This window comes from Coregonus clupeaformis, chromosome 20 (genome assembly GCF_020615455.1).
Source record: "Coregonus clupeaformis isolate EN_2021a chromosome 20, ASM2061545v1, whole genome shotgun sequence".
NCBI lineage: Eukaryota > Metazoa > Chordata > Actinopteri > Salmoniformes > Salmonidae > Coregonus > Coregonus clupeaformis.
Genome location: NC_059211.1, coordinates 47,276,005 through 47,298,766, shown reverse-complemented (window position 1 = coordinate 47,298,766; position 22,762 = coordinate 47,276,005). Strand labels below are relative to the sequence as shown.

General features: G+C 42.3%; 1 protein-coding gene across 1 annotated transcript in view; it reads left to right on the top strand.

The window, feature by feature from the left end:
• Nucleotides 1-1,492: 1,492 nt before the first annotated feature.
• The window catches only part of LOC121532718 (fibroblast growth factor 10-like), a 55,103-nt gene continuing 33,833 nt past the window's right edge, over nucleotides 1,493-22,762 (top strand). The window contains exon 1 of the mRNA XM_041838502.2: nucleotides 1,493-2,438. Within this exon, the coding sequence (XP_041694436.1) occupies nucleotides 2,081-2,438 (358 nt within the window). The 5' untranslated portion in view covers nucleotides 1,493-2,080. The remainder of the gene's footprint in view (nucleotides 2,439-22,762) is intronic.

Below are 22,762 nucleotides of genomic sequence, written 5' to 3'. Positions count from 1 at the left end.
AGGGACAGCCAACTCCTGGTAGCAGTTAACAAGCTAAAGAGTGTGAAGTGACTGTCGCCCTCTCTGTGCATGCACCCCTCAAACACACTTCTACCCCTGGACACTGTGGTCGCCCCCGGGGTGGTACACATCATTGAAACCGGGAAGTAAGTGCTGCACTAACTGGATAGACTCACTTTAAAACATGTGCTGTGGAGTGCTGCGGCTGGTCTCATGGCGAATGCTCCTTGCATACTCGGCTGGCGGAAACAGATGATAGCAAATATTTCATTTTGTTTCACTTTGGTGTAAAAAAAAAAAAGGTCAACGCATAGCCTACAGTACAGTTACAGTTTTGTCCTCATTTCATTATTAATGATTAGCATATTACAGTGAACTTGAGCCAGTCTTCAAATACCATCAGCAATAAACATAAAGAATGAGGACAGGACAGTATATGGACAGTTCTGACAAATATTTAATGTAATGCATTAGGGTGACATTCATTTCTCTGAACCCAATGACTCAGTCCTGATTCACAGACAAAAAGACAGAGTGTGAAGTTGTTAAAAAAGTGTTCACCATTACCACCCTGGTCTCACAAAAATCAGAGGTGAACATCAGACACCGCCTCATAGAAACATTAACACAGGTGATCAGAAAGACTTCACTGGAACAGCTCTACCAACACTCCACTCTGCCGTTGTTTCCGACATATTGATGCAAAACAGGGGCGAAAACTAAAGCCCTCTTTAATCTGTCCCATGTGTCTACAAACAGTCCAGTCTCAGGTGTCACAAAAGTCCCCCTCCCATGTCACTTTACTGGAGTTCCTTTCTTACTGATGATTTGACCTGGGAGAATTCCTCATCATCTTCAAGAGCTGGGACAACAAAGGTGTTTGACTTAACACTTTCCATGAAGCAATAAAACCTACAGGTAAGCCGGCTTAATGTCACTAATGGCTTTCTAGGAACCACAATTAGGAGAACAATTCTACATTAAGAAATGATAAAAGGGAGATGGTGCAAAGTCTCTCTCGTTTATTTCAAATAGTTATCAATTATTGTGGCCCCACCCCTCTCCTTTCAACCCCCCAGATGCAAGCCCTGCCCAGGATAAAATGCAGGACAAGCCCAAGCCTCCCATTCCACACAGGAGAAGGGACTGGCTGCACAGGAGAGAGTGAGGACATTCACTTACTGCTTCACTGCGTTATACAGGCAGACAGACCTGACGCACACTCACTGACTGCCTCTCTCTCTCGCTCACTCACTAGCTGCTGCGTCTCTGTCTCTCTCCCTCTCCCTCCCTCCCACTCTGCCTCTCTTACTCACATATACACAGACACACACACACACACACTCTCTCTCGCTCTGTCTCCCTCACTCTTTCTCTCTCTCCTCTCTCTCTTTCTCTCGCTTACGCACACGCACACACACACGCACACACACACACACACACACACACACACACACACACACACACACACACACACACACACACACACACACACACTCTTTCTGTGACTCTCTCTCCCTATCACACTCTCACACACACTTACACATGCACACACTTTCCTCATTCAACTCATTCTCAGCCACGGGTCAGCAGCACAGACAAGCACCTTATTCCAGTCCAGCTGGAGAGAGGAGCATCGCAAGGTGCACACATCGCAGGACAGGACACTGACTGACTGCAGCTGTAAAAGAAGGACGCAAGCCAAGCAACAGAACAAGCTTTCGAAGAACAAGGAAACAACAAAAAATATCAGATTACTTTTGGCAATGGATTTACAAAGTTAATTGTTTTCCGGTAAATAGAAGCTGAAAGAAAAAGAAGAGGAGTTCATCATCAGACAGACAAGTAAAGAAACAAACATCTGTGGAAGAGGGCTGGTTGGAATCCTCTCTGGTCTGCTGATTGGAAGCCCAGGTTCCTCTCTGCTCTGGTCCTCAGTGACAGGGTCTGCTGCCCCCTCGATCATCACCCCTTCCCATCCTCAGAGAGAGACCACTCACCTGGACCACACAGCCCGGGTCTCCAGCCAGCCAGCATGCATACTGCCTGTGCAATGTGCACCTTGGGAGTCTGACCTACCATGTGCAGATGGATGATACCCGTCGCTAGTCTCCGTCCTGAACTCGCTGCCATTGGCACTGCCCACGCTGGGCTTCCACCCCTGCCCAGTGCTGCATCCCTTCGCCTGGCGTTCCTCACCCTGCTCCTGGTGGCTGGCACTGCTCTGGGGGGCTGCCCGCCCGGGGTAGGGCATGAGCCCCTCCAAGTACTGGCGAGGGGCATCAACTGCTCATGGACACTGGAGCGGCACACACGCAGTTACAATCACCTAGAGGGCGACGTCCGACTACGGCGGCTCTACTCCGCCAATAAGTTCTTTCTCTGTATCGACAAAACAGGCAAGGTGGATGGCACCAGACGGAAAAACTACGCTGAAAGTGAGTAAGCTGGCACCATCTCCCCTTTCTATCTTTCCTATATGACGGAGAAGGGGCGGGAAGCCTATGACACTATAGGTATTTTATGGTGGTGTAAACTCTCTTATCTTGCTACTTTTATAGCGGTTCATAGGAGTTTCACTAGTTTGTATCTGCCTTTTGCGCCTATTTGTGTCGTGTTTGGAGCGGGAGGCGTTGCTAGGTAAACTGGGAATTCCACAGTGTGGATTAAGCCACCTCATGGGAAACCCAGAACTGTGTTTACAGCAAGGCAGACTTGAGGAAAGACATTGTGCATCAGTTGGTCGTGCAAACAGGGCTTGGGAAAAAAGCTTCAATTTCACAGGGGATTAACTTGTCAAAACTGTGTTGAATGTCCTCCAGTTGCAAGGGACAGATGTACCCGCAAACCATTCCTGTCACAGTTTACATGGGCACAGCATTTGTCCATTTCTCAGTTTTCTCACCAAGTTTGTTTAGCGCACATTAGGGGGATTGTCAGGATAATTTGGAGCCTCTGTGATTTAAACTGTTAAGTACAGACCCAGAATCAGCCGCTAACACAGATCATGTGTGTGTGAAAACTTCAGACCAGACCAGAGAGCTGGCTTCACATCCGTGTACAGCAGGTGCATTGGGCTCTCCAGCGCTGTATAATTTACTGTAGACAGTCAGAGAATTTCCACATACCCATGTAAAGTGCTAAATCTCCTAACACATACCTATCATCATGGATCTTCCAAAAATGCCTTAAACAGATCAGACCTCTCATCACCTGCTACCATCTCATCGCAGTATGTTCAGTTGTCCTAGTTTTTCCAGATTGGACAGCACTGTATCTGATGTTAGTAATACGGACATTTGAGAGGAGGGATGTGCACTGGGAGAGGTGTCACTCACTCCACGACCTCAATCAATGGTGTCTTTCAGACCTTTGACCAGGTCAGACGATTTGTCTCTGCTCATACACTGACCTATCAGTGGCCACTGGACAGCCTTGAGACGTTTACACCTTTGACGGTTATATTTATGCATTTAGTTGTTAATGCCTTTTTTACGCCAGTGGGTGAGTCAGGGTTTTTCCATGCTACCGAGGTAACAGCAGGGACTGCCCAGTCAGTCTGCCACTGTGTACAGCCTTATAACAGTCGGGTGACATTTGTTAACCATTTGGACAACTAGACTACTCATCTGACAGCCAGTTTTATACCTCATACACACGCCGACATAAATTCACATTGACTTGAATTATCACAATTCAAAATTGTGCCGGTGTTCGTTTCCCTCAAATGGGAATTCGAATTTTCATATTAGTGGTTTAGATGTCAGATATAATCATAAAATGTTACTCTCTCAGGCCGTGCTTATGTTTGACACTTTAAAGGGAGGCTGAACTTCCTGATTTGGCCTCGTTTGGATCATTAAGAAATGTTAGCGGCCATGACTGAATTCAAACGTGAGTTGGTTTCGGGTTGTGGTTTGATGTGGGTTGTCTCGTGTGTGTGTGTTCACAGGTGGAAAGAGTTAGCCAAATCTTTTGCCAATTAGCTTCAGCAGGCTGGTGTGCGACAGTGGCAAAGCTGGTTTGACTTTAGATAGCCTATCTTCAGGCTAGTTAGGGACCATCAATAAATTACACAATGTCAATGTGACAATATTTTCATGTTACACACCTTTAAGTTTTCTCATTAAATGCTTTCAATATTTGTATATGAATTTCTACCATTTATATATGGTTTGAGCTTTTTAAGTCATTGAAATTTGGAGCTAGTGGAATTTTAGCATATTGTCCAATGTACATTGTGTAATTTACCGATGCTCCCTAACTAGCCCCATAGGGATATCCAAAGTGAACCCAAATTTACCACAGGCATTACGATTGGGTCGCATGCAGCTGCTCGCCAAATTGATGATTACTTGTGTGCTGCCAGTTGTGGACATGTGGGCAGGGTTGAAACAAACCTAACCTTAATTTACGTTGTGATGCAGTCATGACTACAACTCTCACAAAACTCAGTTTTGGACAAAGACTGACTTCATGACCAAAATTATGCTATTTAGACTTTATAGTCAATTTTGACAGTAGAATAAATGTTTCTGACTCATATCGATGCCACCTAGGCTGTTTTCTAAATGAGAAGTTGGTTTTTAGGGGCAGTTGCTCTTCAAAGGCCCAGTGCAGTCTAAAATGTGATTTCCTGTGTTTTATATATATTTCCACACTATGAGGTTGGAATAATACTGTGAAATCGTGAAAATGATGATAATGCCCTTTAATTGTAAGAGTTGTTTGAAAAGACTGCCAGAAATGTCAGCCCGTTTTGGTGGGATGGAGTTTTGGCCTTCCATGGTGACATCACCATGCTGTAAATTACTTAATAGACCAATAAGAGTTCCAAACCTCTCTGCCAATCAATCAAATCAAATTGTATTCGTCACATGCTTCGTAAACAACAGGTGTGGACTAACAGTGAAATGCTTACAATAAGAGCTAATTTTGAGTTTTCCCCTCCCCACTCAGACCACTCCCAGAAAGTCCTAGCAAATTCTTGCTTGAGAAATTGGCCTTTGCTAAGAAGCTATTTTTGTTTATTTTTGACCAGTTTAATTGAAAACAATCACATTAAGGTACTTAATTGTTACCCAGAAATGATTTTATACTGAGATAAAAACGGCTGCATTCGACCTTTAAATTCATTGGCACAGCAGTGGAAATCTTGAATTGGCATGGCAATGGAACTTAATAAGAGGACTGTAGCTAGCTGAAACTTTTTCATGCTCCCTTGGAAAGCAGCAAAAGTGATGCATCTGGATTGGGAGATTTGTGGCTTTCCATGGTCTTGTCAGAAGTGGTTAGTCGGTTGTACAGAGTGGTTCCCCATGAAAATGTGCTGCCTCCAAATGCAATGCTCTCTTTACCCACCATCCTCTCATTTCCTGCCCTGGAAAGAAAGATTCTCTATGAACACTACAGCACAGTGCCCATACAGCAGCACCCTGGGTCATTCAGGCTTTGCCTTGAAATTAGTTAAAGGGACCTTGTGGTCGTGATGTGGTCATACCTCACAATGAGACAATCTGGTTTGGTCTATTCTGAGGTCTAGTTTGGGTTCTGTGTTACCACAGGCCATTGTGTAAAGGCTTTTTCAATTACACTTAAAACCTCTTTACCTAGAGAATCCTTGATACGGTCACTGTGCTATAGATTGGAGAGGGATGACTGGGAGGAAGCTCTGCATTTGTAATGAGCTTCCATTGACACAGATACAAGACTGCAGCCGCAGTACAACTGTCCCGGTGAAAAGAGAGCACATTATCTTTAAATGGCTTCGCTGGCACAGTAGATTTTTGTGTTGAGTTGACTTTCTCAAATGTCTAATACAACATGAAGAAAACAGCAATTACTTTATTATCCAAGCATAAATCTAATGTAACCACATTCTGTGAGCACATCACACATGAGCACACTTACACACGTGCAAATGCATATGCACGCAAGCACGCACACACAAACCTACACATTCACAACACTCACCCACAGCAGACTCCTTGCTCCTTCCCACACATTTTAATGTTGCAGGTGTGAGTGGGGAAGCACAGCTCAGCAGAGACCTGAATACTATCCAGTGCGAGGCCCCTCCTTGTCCTCTGTGTTGCCCTTACGGTCTGTCAACACGGCTACATTGCCCCGACAGCCCTGCTACACCCTCGCCCCACTCAGTTTTTCCAGCCCCTGCTTCCAACCTCTCAGGTGCAGAAACAGTTGGAATTAGTCAACAGGCCCTCTGCTAATTGAGGTCGGAAAATATTGTATCAATCCCTGTGGACCAGAGTATGGAACAGCTGAGGGAAGAGGCTGGGACTAAGAGAGATGGAAGGGACTGAGACAGAGAGAGGGAAGGTGAGGTTAAAGAGAGCAGGTAGCACAGTCTGAGAGCACAAGGTGAGCAAGGGAGTGATAGTCCAAAATCTAAATGGTTGGGATATCATTTACACATCTGAATGAATTAATCTGTGTATGAGACCCGGATAGATGCTGATTCGTGTTCTCATATTTGTGTTTAGATACAATATGATACCGCCCCTCTACAGTGATGTTCTTAGAGTCCAGTGGAATATTATACTGAATGACTAAATGATCTGTGGTATGTTGAAATGTATAAGCCGTGGTATATCAGACCGTATACCATGGGTATGACATTTTTACTGCTCTAATTACGTTGGTAACCAGTTTATAATAGCAATAAGGCACCTCTGGGGTTTGTGGTATATTGGCCATATACCACACCCCCTCATGCCTTATTGCTTAAGTAACACTTATTGTACTTGTCTGGACACGATTTGTGGCCAGATATCAATTGCATAATTTAGCAAATCATCTCCAAGGTGCAGTTCTGTCTGACACAGCATCATGTTCTGTCCTGCTGCTTTTGAACACACAGGTCAGGTATCAATTCCTGAAACGTGTTATTGTCACAGCCAGACCTAATCCCCACAGCTCTTTTAAGTATTTGTTAATCAAATCACCTAAATACCCATCAGCCATGATAAAGTGCCTGGCAAACCAATGGCAGATAGCTTTCAAAAACCACACTGGCTAAGTAGGCCTTCATATGTGTGTCACCAAGGCGATAAAAATAACTTGTTGAAATAATAATGAGAGGAGAGAGTTTTCTTTTTGACTGATTGGGGTTCAACATGCTTTTCTTTTTAGCCAATGGTGGAGGTACAATGATCGAAGGGAAAAACTAATCAAAGTGTTTACAAAAGCTCTGAAAGTCGGCACGCATCATATCCTGTCCAAGGTCATGGGTCATACCTTACGAATTAAGCAGAGCACAACAGCTGTCTTGGCCAGATCCACCTCCACACGATAAACCATAACAGCCAATCACTGAGTAGGGAGACCGCCGTTAGGGACCAATAAAATCATTGTGTTGATGTCCCTCAGCCAGCCTTAGTCCAGTTCAAAATACATATTGGACGATTATGCTTGGCCAACCTCGTTTTCTTACTTTTTCCTTATGTCAGGTCAGTATGATATATAGTTGGCAGGCATGCCAATGTATGAGCCATTTTCACATCTCACTTGAAAAGGATGCACTGTTGAAATTAAGGGTGTGTGTGGCTAAGGGCATCAAACAGTTGAGCGGCCTCCAGGCTATGACACCGCGTTTAACCTGAGGAAATAAGGTAATGTGACAAGTATAATCAGAGAAGTCACATTAAAATACGTCTGCTTCACTATGTGTCAGTTTGCTGTTTTACCGTTCTTCATCTGTGCAGTTTTCACTGGGAGGAGGTGTGTCCTGTTTACCACATTTCCCTTAAGCTTAGCTTTGCAACATCTTGCTGTTTGATGTGCGACTTTCCTTTGCAATGAGTTCATGAGTATTTGACTTGGACTGGGCCAATAGGAAGAAAATCTTCCACCCCTCTAGAATATGTTGTGGAAATGATTTAAACCCGTTTGAGAGAGGGGAAACTGTCACTCACTGGCCAGAGAAGGACTAGGTTGAACTTGAATTGGGTAGGATACATTATTTTACAGGCAGCTAGCTGCTTGTAAAGACCTTCAAATTGGCCTCAGCAATGTCCAGATTATGATATTTCTTGTTTAGTCTCTAAAATACCAGTTTATTTCTGTTTTTTGTAGCTAGAAGTTGGTAACAGTTCATTTTAAGGGGTCCCTATAACAGTGTAATTACATGTGTATTGTAGTTAATTGTAATAACTCATAGTTACACTGTAATAACAACACGTAACTGGTGATAATTGCAGTCTGTAATTACAGAAGTGTAACAATGAATGCTTGTTACCATGCTTGTTACAAATGGCCAAGTTTTCACAAAATTCACCAATTTAGTGTTTTGTTTCTTCTCAGCTGCATCCGATTCAGTAACAACTGTCACAAAATTGTAAACTCTCGTGGACAGATGCGCTACGTGTCCAAGATTAGAAAGATTAATAGGCTCGAATTACCTACCCCTGAATACTCACTGTTCAAATTCTCTACTTAATGTTGTCACTAGCAGTTTCCCCCCAAAAGTGCATAATCTGGGTTAATTTGGTTGAGTTTACAAAAACAGATCAGCTATAGGTCAACCTCACTGACTGGGGTCTACCATACAGATGTCATCCCAGATTGTAATTTAAAAAATTACTTATAATGAATGTGTATGTTGCCCATTATGACAACCTGAACCTCCTTGCCATCCAAGTGGGAGGATAAACCCACTAGTACACCACAGAGTACACGTACTATCTGAATAATTGCAATGTAATTACTAGGTGTTACACAGGATTTAGCTAGTTAAAATTAAGTGTATCTTGAGGGGTACTTTCTTGTAATTATTGTGTTCCTACTGTACATAGTACGTTACCTACATACATAGTTACCTATGAGCAATTACCATATACAGTGGGGAGAACAAGTATTTGATACACTGCCGATTTTGCAGGTTTTCCTACTTACAAAGCATGTAGAGGTCTGTCATTTTTATCATAGGTACACAAAAATCCAGAAAATCACATTGTATGATTAGTAAGTAATAATTTGCATTTTATTGCATGACATAAGTATTTGATCACCTACCAACCAGTAAGAATTCCGGCTCTCACAGACCTGTTAGTTTTTCTTTAAGAAGCCCTCCTGTTCTCCACTCATTACCTGTATTAACTGCACCTGTTTGAACTCGTTACCTGTATAAAATACACCTGTCCACACACTCAATCAAACAGACTCCAACCTCTCCACAATGGCCAAGACCAGAGAGCTGTGTAAGGACATCAGGGATAAAATTGTAGACCTGCACAAGGCTGGGATGGGCTACAGGACAATAGGCAAGCAGCTTGGTGAGAAGGCAACAACTGTTGGCGCAATTATTAGAAAATGGAAGAAGTTCAAGATGACGGTCAATCACCCTCGGTCTGGGGCTCCATGCAAGATCTCACCTCGTGGGGCATCAATGATCATGAGGAAGGTGAGGGATCAGCCCAGAACTACACGGCAGGACCTGGTCAATGACCTGAAGAGAGCTGGGACCACAGTCTCAAAAAAAACCCTTAATAACACACTACGCCGTCATGGATTAAAATCCTGCAGCGCATGCAAGGTCCCCCTGCTCTAGCCAGCGCATGTCCAGGCCCGTCTGAAGTTTGCCAATGACCATCTGGATGATCCAGAGGAGGATTGGGAGAAGGTCATGTGGTCTGATGAGACAGAAATAGAGCTTTTTGGTCTAAACTCCACTCGCCGTGTTTGGAGGAAGAAGAAGGATGAGTACAACCCCAAGAACACCATCCCAACCGTGAAGCATGGAGGTGGAAACATCATTCTTTGGGGATGCTTTTCTGCATAGGGGACAGGACGACTGCACCCTATTGAGGGGAGGATGGATGGGGCCATGTATCGCGAGATCTTGGCCAACAACCTCCTTCCCTCAGTAAGAGCATTGAAGATGGGTCATGGCTGGGTCTTCCAGCATGACAACGACCCAAAACACACAGCCAGGGCAACTAAGGAGTGGCTCCGTAAGAAGCATCTCAAGGTCCTGGAGTGGCCTAGCCAGTTTCCAGACCAGAACCCAATAGAAAATCTTTGGAGGGAGCTGAAACTCCGTATTGCCCAGCGACAGCCCCAAAACCTGAAGGACCTGGAGAAGGTCTGTATGGAGGAGTGGGCCAAAATCCCTGCTGCAGTGTGTGCAAACCTGGTCAAGACCTACAGGAAACGTATGATCTCTGTAATTGCAAACAAAGGTTTCTGTACCAAATATTAAGTTCTGCTTTTCTGATGTATCAAATACTTATGTCATGCAATAACATGCAAATTAATTACTTAAAAATCATTTACAGACCTCTACATGCTTTGTAAGTAGGAAAACCTGCAAAATCTGCAGTTTATCAAATACTTGTTCTCCCCACTGTACTTATTTACTACTCATTACCCGTTGAAAACAAACTAAATATGAGCATCTAATTTAGTCAACTTTATTATTTAAAAATACCTTACATTTCTTACAAAATAATAAGGATTTATATTGTTGTATTAATAATTTGATTAATTAGAATAAACAAAGACATAGGCCTACTCAATATCATAAAATAACGATTTTAATAGTGGTGACTCAAATCTGCAGCCTATAGTATTGTGAGTAGCCGCCTAGCTAGCTAATTAAGAGAAAACGGGATTGTCTTTTCTCCCCTTTTCAAATGGTAGGTAGCATAAACATAACCACATGTAACATATGGATTTGCATTAGTATACGCATCAAAAGCCCCAAAGCAAAGCTACACCTCACTTTTCTATTTTTCGAGTTATTACATAAAACCGATCAGAATTCCGAAGAATGCCGAAGTAATGCCGGAAAAATGTTTTTGTGGGGTGTGATGTTATATGGAGGACCCGGCAAGCCAGCCTATTCCCTATAATGTAAACTCCAACAAAAATAACTTCAAATGTATAACTTTCAAATTAAACCAAATCGTTTGCATTCTATTTAATTTTCTGCCAATTTACAAGCAAATACTTGATATTAATTTATTGTTATGTAGTGTATAAACAGTTTATGACTTTGCTGATGTTTGCCAATGGTGTGTTAGAGGAAGTTGACTCAGCTTGTGGAAGCATCTGGAAAGCATTACTATAGGGGCACCCTAAAACAGAGGAAGTCTGTTATGTGGCGTCCTGGGATTGGTTTATGGGGAAACCACCCATATCATGTTACAGATTATAAATACTATGGTTGGGACAAAGGACGAGGAGAAACAACATATTAGAGATTGGGTCAGTTGTTCTCCAGATGTCTGCAGGAGTCTGTAAATTGGCGCTGAAATCGTCGATGTAATAAACTATTATAATCAAGGACAGTGTCAGCGGATTTCTTGTCCTCACAGCATAATTAGCATCGTTATTTAGATACCACAGTTACAAATCAGCTTGTAAGGTTGCTAGCCAACTAGGCTGCTAGTGTTAGCACTGCTAGCCTGCTAATGTTACGTTAGCGCTGCATGAGTCAGCCAGTTGCTATCAACACCTAGCTTACAGCTAAATTAAAGTAAACCACCATTTTGGAAATACATAATGTCATCTAATCAGTTATCAAATAATGTTAACTACCGGTATATGCATTTATCTTAGCCAGCAAGCCAGCCAGCTAAAGTGAGTTATTTTAGCCTGCTAGCTAGCCTAGCCAGCTAACTAGCCAACCACCACGGTTGACATAGCTAAGTAGTAATCCAGAGAACAACACCAACTAGTCTAGCACAGGCAGGAACCCACAGAACAAAAAAAGCCAACACCTAAAGTAGAGAGAGCGGAGACTTACTGATAGACGGATGAGTTAGCTACCAAAGAAGAGCCCAGGAGAGAGGCACTTCAGAGGGAGAGGTCTTTTCACCGGCCGAGGGAGAGTCAGTTAATCCAATAGCGATATAGTAAGGTAAATCCAAATTTAATTGACCCGGTTTATCTCCATCACTGCTGACACTCGCGATGTAACGGTAGGTCGGTAGGTTGCAGGCTTCACATTCACGCTCGGCACAGCACCTGGTTTCAGTCGGTGTCTCATTCCGAATCCTGCCTTCCACTGGTTATAGCCATCAAAATCCTCCAGGATTAAATGAGCACCGCGTACAGTAGACATGCCCACGTTTCCCTTACTCCAATCCGCTCACTTCAACCAGACAAACTGGTCCCACTTCAAAGCTAGCTTCTCATTTTTGGGCCACAAATGAGTCGTAACCCCATCCTTGTGGGTATTACTGCACCCAGCAACAACACACCTACTTGGTATTTTTCGCTTTTTAAAAAGCTGTTGGGTCTGAATTGAAAACTAGCATTAGCTACGGACGATGGAAAACTACTACAACTCACTCGCTAGCTCGACTACCACTACCAAATGCACAGGAGAAGAGGAGATGCAGTTTTTCACATGAATTTATATGCTTTCTTCTTCGTGGATCTTGAATGTAATTATATGCTAGCATGGCTAGTAGCTAATGTTAGCCAGCTGACGTTGACAATAGTGCATTGTGGGTATTTCTGAAGATATCTGAAAATAAGTTAATAAATATTTCTAAACCCCCCAAAATAACTACTTTGTATAGTTATAGTCCAAGTCGGTATTAGATAGAAAGTCACAGCCCCGCCTGCCTGTGGGGAAAACAACCTGTTGTTAGCTAGGTTACCCCATTGGCTCACATCAAAAACGTAACCTTTTTCAAACACATTTTTCTTGTTGTCTGCTTGTTTTAGTCAATTACAAAACTACATTTAAGAAAAGTACATGTCTAAAGATTAGTTTTAAACATTGCCTGCTCCTGAGCGTTCACACTACTTACAAAATATAATATTGAAGGGCTTCCCCCATGTCCCTTTTCATGACAGTGCTAGCAGCCACGTGAGTGAGTGCTAGCTAGCTACCAACCGGAACATTAAGCTAGCCAAGACCAACAACACAAACAAACAGACTATACAGCTACAAATAGAAAGTGGAGTTACAAACGGACTGTACTAAACAAGTTAAATGTATTGCCTGTGATTAAATCTTTTCCACACACATAGCTACGTGTAGCCTACTTAGACACTGGGTCCCCACATTTCCCACACCGAATAAATTGCAGCTACAAGGCTCTTCTTGCAGGCTCTATTTGGGAACATTTCAAACCTTAGGTTGGGATTTTAGACCTGGTTACATACAGTGAGGGAAGAAAGTATTTGATCCCCTGCTGATTTTTTACGTTTGCCCACTGACAAAGACATGATCAGTCTATAATTTTAATGGTAGGTTTATTTGACAGTGAGAGAGAAAAATAAAAAAAAATCCAGAAAAACGCATGTCAAAAATGTTATAAATTGATTTGCATTTTAATGAGGGAAATAAGTATTTGACCCCTCTGCAAAACATGACTTAGTATTTGGTGGCAAAACCCTTGTTGGTAATCACAGAGGTCCCGAGTGGCGCAGTGGTCTAAGGCACTGCATCGCAGTGCTAGCTGTGCCACTAGAGATCCTGGTTCGAATCCAGACTCTGTCGTAGCTGGCCGCGACCGGGAGACCAATGGGACAGCGCATAATTGGCCTAGCGTCGTCCAGGGTAGGGGAGGGAATGGCCGGCAGGGATGTAGCTCAGTTGGTAGAGCATGGCGCTTGCAATGCCAGGGTTGTAGGTTCGTTTCCCACGGTGGGCCAGTATGATGTATGCACTAACTGTAAGTCGCTCTGGATAAGAGTGTCTGCTAAATGACTAAAATGTAATGTAAATGTCAGACGTTTCTTGTAGTTGGCCACCAGGTTTGCACACATCTCAGGAGGGATTTTGTCCCACTCCTCTTTGCAGATCTTCTCCAAGTCATTAAGGTTTCAAGGCTGACGTTTGAACCTTCAGCTCCCTCCACAGATTTTCTATGGGATTAAGGTCTGGAGACTGGCTAGGCCACTCCAGGACCTTAATGTGCTTCTTCTTGAGCCACTCCTTTGTTGCCTTGGCCGTATGTTTTGGGTCATTGTCATGCTGGAATACCCATCCACGACCCATTTTCAATGCCCTGGCTGAGGGAAGGAGGTTCTCACCCAAGATTTGACGGTACATGGCCCCGTCCATCGTCCCTTTGATGCGGTGAAGTTGTCCTGTCCTCTTAGCAGAAAAACACCCCCAAAGCATAATGTTTCCACCTCCATGTTTGACGGTGGGGATGGTGTTCTTGGGGTCATAGGCAGCATTCCTCCTCCTCCAAACACGGCGAGTTGAGTTGATGCCAAAGAGCTCAATTTTGGTCTCATCTGACCACAACACTTTCACCCAGTTCTCCTCTGAATGATTCAGATGTTCATTGTCAAACTTCAGACGGCCCTGTATATGTGCTTTCTTGAGCAGGGGGACCTTGCGGGCGCTGCAGGATTTCAGTCCTTCACGGTGTAGTGTGTTACCAATTGTTTTCTTGGTGACTATGGTCCCAGCTGACTTGAGATCATTGACAAGATCCTCCCGTGTAGTTCTGGGCTGATTCCTCACCGTTCTCATGATCATTGCAACTCCACGAGGTGAGATCTTGCATGGAGCCCCAGGCCGATGGAGATTGACAGTTATTTTGTGTTTCTTCCATTTGCAAATAATCGCACCAACTGTTGTCACCTTCTCACCAAGCTGCTTGGCCATGGTCTTGTAGCCCATTCCAGCCTTGTGTAGGTCTACAATCTTGTCCCTGACATCCTTGGAGAGCTCTTTGGTCTTGGCCATGGTGGAGAGTTTGGAATCTGATTGATTGATTGCTTCTGTGGACAGGTGTCTTTTATACAGGTAACAAACTGAGATTAGGAGCACTCCCTTTAAGAGTGTGCTCCTAATCTCAGCTCGTTACCTGTATAAAAGACACATGGGAGCCAGAAATCTTTCTGATTGAGAGGGGGTCAAATACTTATTTCCCTCATTAAAATGCAAATCAATTTATAACATTTTTGTCATGCGTTTTTCTGGATTTTTTTGTTTTTAATCTGTCTCTCACTGTTCAAATAAACCTACCATTAAAATGATAGACTGATCATGTCTTTGTCAGTGGGCAAACGTACAAAATCAGCAGGGGATCAAATACTTTTTTCCCTCACTGTATACAACAACACTTTTTTTTCCCTCACTGTATACAACAACACAGCAGGTTTTGACATGTTTTGATATTTATGATGTATAACTAAACATCGATGACAACGTTGGCTCTTTTACAATGGAGGTCAACGTGAAATAATGTTTTCCCCAATTTGTGGTTGTGGTCGAGGGGAATTCCTTCTTATGACGTGAATATCGACTCGGAGTATAGGTACCGTAAAACATCAATTAAACGCTGAATCTCAAATAGCCGTCTGTCCCTTTTAATAGCGGGGCAACAGCACACATTTCAGCAAAGAAAAGCCTGTTTAAAAAAAACGCTGGGTCTAAATTAATTGTTTATGAAGTTACCATGAATTAGCATGAAATGTTTACGAGATTTAATGTTTGATTTGTTACATTAAATAATTCAGTGATCACGGCAAAAAATTATGGCAATCATCCGTTTTTATCGCCAGTAAGAAAATGATAACCATTAGCTGATAACAGCTAAGAACTGCTAGCTAACTGGCAAGCACAAAAACAGTCAACAACTTCGGGAGTACAGAACCCTAGAAATCAGGCCCTCTAGTGGCGAAAGTAAGAACTGCCGAAAATGCACAGTCAAAGAGGAGAATAATTATTGTCATGGAAACATTTTTTTATTTTTTATTTTTATAGAGGCATGCTAAGACAAAACAAACGTGACACAGTGTGTATATTACTACACATTAGTGCAGGAAATTAAGAAATGTATTAAAATGCTGGAAGTGAATGCTGGAATTAAACAATGAACTATGCAAATTAGCAAAAGCTGTGTGCATTAAAGGGACATTTCACTGCTGCTCTATTTAACTATATATACAATATGTCCATTAATATGTTATTAATATATCATATGTGTTATAAAAAAAAAAAATCCTCACTACATGCAAATATGAGTGTTTCTGCATCTCACCGGTTGAAACGGGCCAGCTACATTTCCTAGTTGTAAGCAAACCACAATATCCAAATTTCATAGCTATTTCAGGACGTGGAGGATTGCCCCGTGGAGGTGTATCCAATTGATGTGAGAAATATTAAAATGTCTGTGTTTGTAGCCAGCACTTTCAGCCAGAGGATTTCGAAATGGAACTGAAGTCTCAACTGATGGCGTTGCCATGTCGTCGAACGTTGAAAAGTGATGCTATTCCATCGATTTTCCCCTTCACTTCAAAGAGGTAGGCATCCAATCAGCCAACATCAGCTTAGCAGAAAAGAGGACAAGCTGAGGTATAGTAGCTAACTTTACCTAGCTAACTAGCTAGCTAGCTAACTACATTTCTGTATCTAAACCTAAATCTAGCTAGCTAGCGTTCATAATATGCTGGCTAGAAATTAAGGGGCCTAGCCCGAACTATGAAAAACAGCCGCAGACCATTATTCCTCCTCCATCAAACTTTACAGTTGGCACTATGCATTCGGCCACATAGCGTTCTCCTGGCATCCGCCAAACTCAGATTCATCTGTCAGATGGTGAATCGTGATTTGTCACTCCAGAGAACGCCTTTCCACCACTCCAGCCGACGCTTGGCATTGTGCATGGTGATCTTAGGCTTGTGTGTGGCTGCTCGACCATGGAAACCCATTTCATGACGCTCCTGACAAACAGTTATTGTGCTGACGTTGCTTCAAGAGGCAGTTTGGAACTCCGTAGTGAGTGTTGCAACCGAGGACAGACTATTTTTACGTGCTACGCGATTTAGCACTTGGCGGTCCCGTTCTGTGTGCTTGTGTGGCCTACCACTTCGCGGCTGAGCCATTGTTGCTCCTAGACGTTTCCACTTCACAATAACAGCACTTACAGCTGACCGGGGCAGCTCTAGCAGGGCAGAAATTTAATGAACTGACTTGTTGGAAAGGTGGCATCCTATGAAGGTGCCACGTTGGAAGTCACTGAGCTCTTCAGTAAGGCCATTCTACTGCCACTGTTTGTCTATGGAGATTGCATGGCGGTGTGCTCAATTTTATCCACCTGTCAGCAACGGGTGTGGCTGAAATAGCTGAAACCACTAATTTGAAGCGGTGTCAACATACTTTTGTATATATAGTGTATATCCAGTAGAAGAAAAATATAATACTGATGCTTATAATAAACACTACAGTTCTACAAAGGGAATACTTGTATATGGTGTGTTTGGGTGGTGCAGTGAGGTGTTTGGAGTCACTGTTATGGGACCTTTTCGCATCTCCTCGAGAGTCATTAACTTCGTTGTGTCCAAGCATTATTGTCTGTTTGAGAAAGACGAAAACGATTTTACACATCCATGGGCAATCATTGTGTACTGTCTGTATTCCTACTGTAGCAGCATAGTGTAGAATATGATACATCTCACAGACACACGTTAGCTAGCTAGCTACAACACACAGGTATAGTTACTCATCAAGCCAAAGTAATTCCTTTTCTGTCTGCCATCATCGTCAAACAACTTCTCCAGTTTTGCTCCTAATGAGAGGCACTGTGGCTAGCTAGGCTAGTTAGCTAGCTAGCTATAACATTAGAGTACATTTTAGGTATAGCAAACACAGCTAGCTAGCTAGCTAAACATGGCTAGCTTGGCTTGTGGTGGTACTAATGGCTCCTGTCAGGCTGTAGTCTTTACAAAGCCAGGGAAAATGAGTCAACCTAGATATCCTACAATGTCCTGGCATATAGGAACATCGTTGAGACAAGTCCAATGGCTCTTTTGAACAAAGACAACCATATCTACTCGCTGCTAGCATGATCGTGCAATCACTGAAACACAAAGGCCAGAATATGTGTTACAAAACAATATTTTGATCCATTCATTTTTTGATCAGACAGCAGACAGCAGGCTCAATCAACCAACGATGTCATTAGTTAAACTCTCCCGGGGTGAAAACAAAAAAATACAGCTATAGTGCATAAGCCTATCTCTAATAAGCGCCTGTTGTGTTCAGTGATTTAAGAAAATAAACGCCCGGGCTACCTAGCTAGAAGTTGTGTTATCCAGCTAGCATAGAGCTCGGGACTATAAGGTTCTAACTGCGTTTTTGTCAAAATGGAACTCTGCTTGCTAACACTAATAAGCTAGCTGGTATTCCTACTTTGCGGTGCCTTTTGGACCTCATAATTTTTGGGGAAAATAGAAAAAAATACATTATATCAGAAAAAGGACATGTTTGACCTTCAGAAAAACATATTGGTCAAGCTCAGGCACTTAATTTTTTTAGGTGCACTTTCCAACCTGTTAGGTGATAATCCTACAGGGTGGAACCTAACAGAGTGGAAATGTTGAGCCTAAATTAGCCGTAGCTCTGTGAGTGAGCAAGATTGAGCTAGCATAATGGTGAACATTTGAACAAGATTTTAACTTCTCTATCGAACATACAGTTTGTTAACATTTTGAAATGTGGTTAATTTTTTCTATAATTTAGCCTAACATGATGGAAATGTATGAGTGGGACATACTGACTAACAACATGAAACATGGGAAAAATAGATAAAACTGAGGGTTTATATTTATTTAGCTTTGCACCATTGTTTCCTGAATGGGGTCTCATTGTAGGAAGGGGTTGTTTTCTTAAATGGAGAATTACAACAAACTAAAAAGGGTGGAAAGTGTTATCAGGGACACACAGAAAATCTTAAATTAAATAATAATAAATACAATAATCCTGAAAAAAACGTTATTGTTGAGAGATAATTTAACTGACTATAAAATAATGTAATAATATTTTAAATATTATTATTTTATGGTTTATATTTTTCGTGGAAGTTGATGAATCCACTGTGTTCAAAATGCATAAAATTCAACTTTCAAGATCCATATTTTTGTGTTTTTAAGGTAAAGGACAACCTGACCTTATATTTATATCCTTTTTGAATTCATATTTTACACTAAATAAGAAGTGATATTTCCTGGGGACAGAAAAGACACCGCTGAGTAGGAATGACCCAGCTAGTTTTTACATTGAAAAGGAACTACTCATAGGTAGCTAACATGCTGGGTGTCTCAAATAATACCAAAGACAGTACAGTATGTTTAGAAATTCTGTGGTAATACCCTTGGGTATTGTACGGATACCCTGAGAACAAGGTTCAGGGAAGATCATAACGTTTCTAAACCCAGAGGCGCAACATCGCAAGACTTCTGGGAACGCTTGCGAAACAGACCAGGCTGGGGTTTGGGGTTTGAGAAGTCAATGACAGAAGTGAAAAATTATTCCTTAGTTGTTAATTTTCTCGAAATCTAAAGCACAATCTAGATTCGAGCCATTGTCTTAAGTAGTTGAACATATTATTACTCCAACCTCGTGAACGTGACAAACTGATACGTTTTCATTTCCGTCAAAAACTATTTTATATCAAAGGAGTGCCTTTGATTTGATGGCCTGAGATAACCGTTAACCTGATGATGTGTTTCTACGCATGAGTTTAGCTAGCCAACGTCGCCATGACATCGCCTACAAGTGTGATTGGGGATTTCTATTGGAGATGCCGTTTTAGCCTATCTTCATACTGTACTGTCTTTGATAAGACCATCAAGCCTTGCTAGCTAGCTACTTGTCAGCATTAGGTAGCTAGTTAGCTAATGTTAGCTGTGAAGGCATGGAAAGTATATTCTCTAGCCTGGTTGGTAGCCCTACCAAAAACAGCAGCTAACGTTTCCTAGCTAGTTTTTGATATTCTGCTGCACAATTTAGCATAGGTAGTTGGCTAGGTAGCTAGTGTTCGCCAGACTAGAAAGCTATTGTTAGCTAGCTAGCCAACACTAAGTTAGCCATCTGGCAAATGCTAGATAGCTAGCTAACTACATATGCTAAATCATCCAGCACAATTTCTGTATCGAAAAAGCAAAACAAATTGCATGGAAAACCTAGCTAGCTACCTTCTCTCCTGTGTGGACGTTTTTGTCTACACCACTTTATTTATTTTGCAGCAATCTCTTATGTCTGGATTTTGCACACAACCTTCTTGATCCCGGTTCTTTACACACTGTCACTGAGTCAGAGGCAACACAAATTGTGGGCACGTTCGAGGTCGTCGTTATTTTGAGCATGTTGCGCAGATGGGCAGATCTTGACTTGATATCTTAACTTCTGGGATAAATAAATAAGTGCACCAATGCATCCCATCCAAAAGTAAGAGTGTTCTTCAACAATGAAACTTTTGTAAGGTTACATTATGAAATAAGATGTTGTATTATGACCATTTGAAGTGCATTAATAAACCATTATTCAACCAGGCTTAATAGGCTCACAATTTGGCAAGCACTGAATGACTATATCACAATTTAAGCCATAGGCTAACTATTTAGTAATGTGTTAAAAATGTTTGATGCTTAATAAAGTAATTCACCCATTGTCAAGCCCTGCCCTCCTTAGCTACTGTTGCTTTCCATGTCAAATGCACTGTTAAATAATTTAACAATTTAAAAAATATATATATGTAAACCCCCCGTTTTTGCCACAGCGCTCATAAGCTTCCATGCAGTTCAAATGAAAGCTGAACCTGGGCCTGGGCATCAGACTACAGAGCCCTTTATAGTTGTGTCAATGAGGTGATTGGTTTTCAATTAGTTAACACTCAGAATGTGGTTTGTGCAGGCTGAAAAATTGTGCATTTGGATGCTATTGGAAACGTGAACATTTGTAACAAGCATGGTAACAAGCATTCATTTGTTACACTTCTGTAATTACAGACTGCAATTATCACCAGTTACATGTTGTTATTACAGTGTAACTATGAGTTATTACAATTAACTACAATACTTGTTACAGTGTAATTACATATGTAATTATACTGTAATAAGGATCCCTTAAAATGAAGTTACAGTAAACCTGACCTATCATTGATATACACATGCAGGTAGTGTGGACACCTGAGTATTTAAATGTGATTGAGTCTGTCAAGTTATTTTTCCTTATTGATGATGTTACTGATACTGGAAGCCCAACCATTAACTGAATGACTTGTGTATTTTCCTATTTCATAACATGTTTGTATACCCTTGCTTTGGCGATAGACATTCACCTGGTACTACACTAGACATCACACTATGCTTTGGGTATTTAGTTGGCCCTTCTGAAGGCGTGAGAAAGTTATATTCTGTCTTAAATATTCTGTCTAACTCCTCCTCATGACTCACCATCAATGCTTAGTCAGAATGACTTAGATGTGTGACTGCATCAACAGCATGGAGTAAAAGCTAAAAAGGGAAGCACCTGGCTAAAGTAAGGACAGACTGTTTTGAATAGGGAGAGTACACACATGTTAATGAGGGTGTGAGAGAGCCAGGGTGTGCTCTGCTTAGTATTGTGGTGGACATTTAAAAGGTAGGAGAGCTAGAGGCTTTCCCATTGCTCATTAGACCTTATGCAAGGTTTCCTCTAAAGCGTCTGAGTCACGTGGCTTCGTAGAGAATCATGGTGCGGACAGGAGGGGAAAATCCCACGAATCCTGCCACTTTAATCCTTCCGAATAAGAACTGCGGCCCTGGCCTGAGTCGGAAACAAGGAAAATCGATCTCTTGCCAGCTGTTTTTGGCATCGAGAGGCAAAAAGCTAAATAAAACTCACGCACACACATACACACACACACACACACACACTCACTCACTCACTCACTCACTCACTCACTCACTCACTCACTCACTCACTCACTCACTCACTCACTCACTCACTCACTCACTCACTCACTCACTCACTCACTCACTCACTCACACACCCTGGGTCACTCACTCAATCACTCACTCACTCACACACACACACACACACTCACTCACTCACTCACTCACTCACTCACTCACTCACTCACTCACTCACACACCCTGGGAATGTTGCGGAAAATGTGTGGCAGTGTGGCACTCTAATTAGTTTAACCTCAATGGCTTCTAACACCGGAGTTTGATATCATGAATGGCCAATTACAGTCTGATCCTAGCTCCTTTCTGTTCTATACTGGGTTCATCAATGGGTTTATTGAGTCTGACTTTGGCTCCAAGAGTCCACTCCTTTTTTACATCCTAACCGCTTTCTACATCCTGTGGGTTTCAAAGAGTACAAAAAGGAGACGATACCATTGCCAATAAGGAACCCTCTTTTAAAGACTTGAGCAAATGATGTTAAGAGGGTGTCCATTTGCATGGCTGTTTTAATGACAGGGGGAATAAGAGCTTCACACATTATCTATAGACTTTGGAGAGAGTTAATTGTGGAGAACTGAAACAATTACAGAGTTTGATAGCCTAGATGGTAATTATGTTGTTAATATGTATATTATTACTTTTTTGTTTTTATTTCACTCAATGGACATGCTGCTGCTCCCCCTATGGTCATTCCCCCCCCACCCCCTCAACAGTCTTTACTCTGCCTGCTGTTCCCCCTATGGTCATTCCCCCCCACCCCCTCAACAGTCTTTACTCTGCCTGCTGTTCCCCCTATGGTCATTCCCCCCCACCCCCTCAACAGTCTTTACTCTGCCTGCTGTTCCCCTATGGTCATTCCCCCCACCCCCTCAACAGTCTTTACTCTGCCTGCTGTTCCCCCTATGGTCTTTCCCCCCCACCCCCTCAACAGTCTTTACTCTGCCTCCACTACAATAGACATGTATGTATTCATCACTGCCACAGTTGTTATTGTGTGTATAGTGCTAGTTCTATTTCTATTGTTTTTATTACCATGTTTATTTCACTAATCCTGCATGTTGGAGCTAGAAGCCTAGGATTTACTTTACCC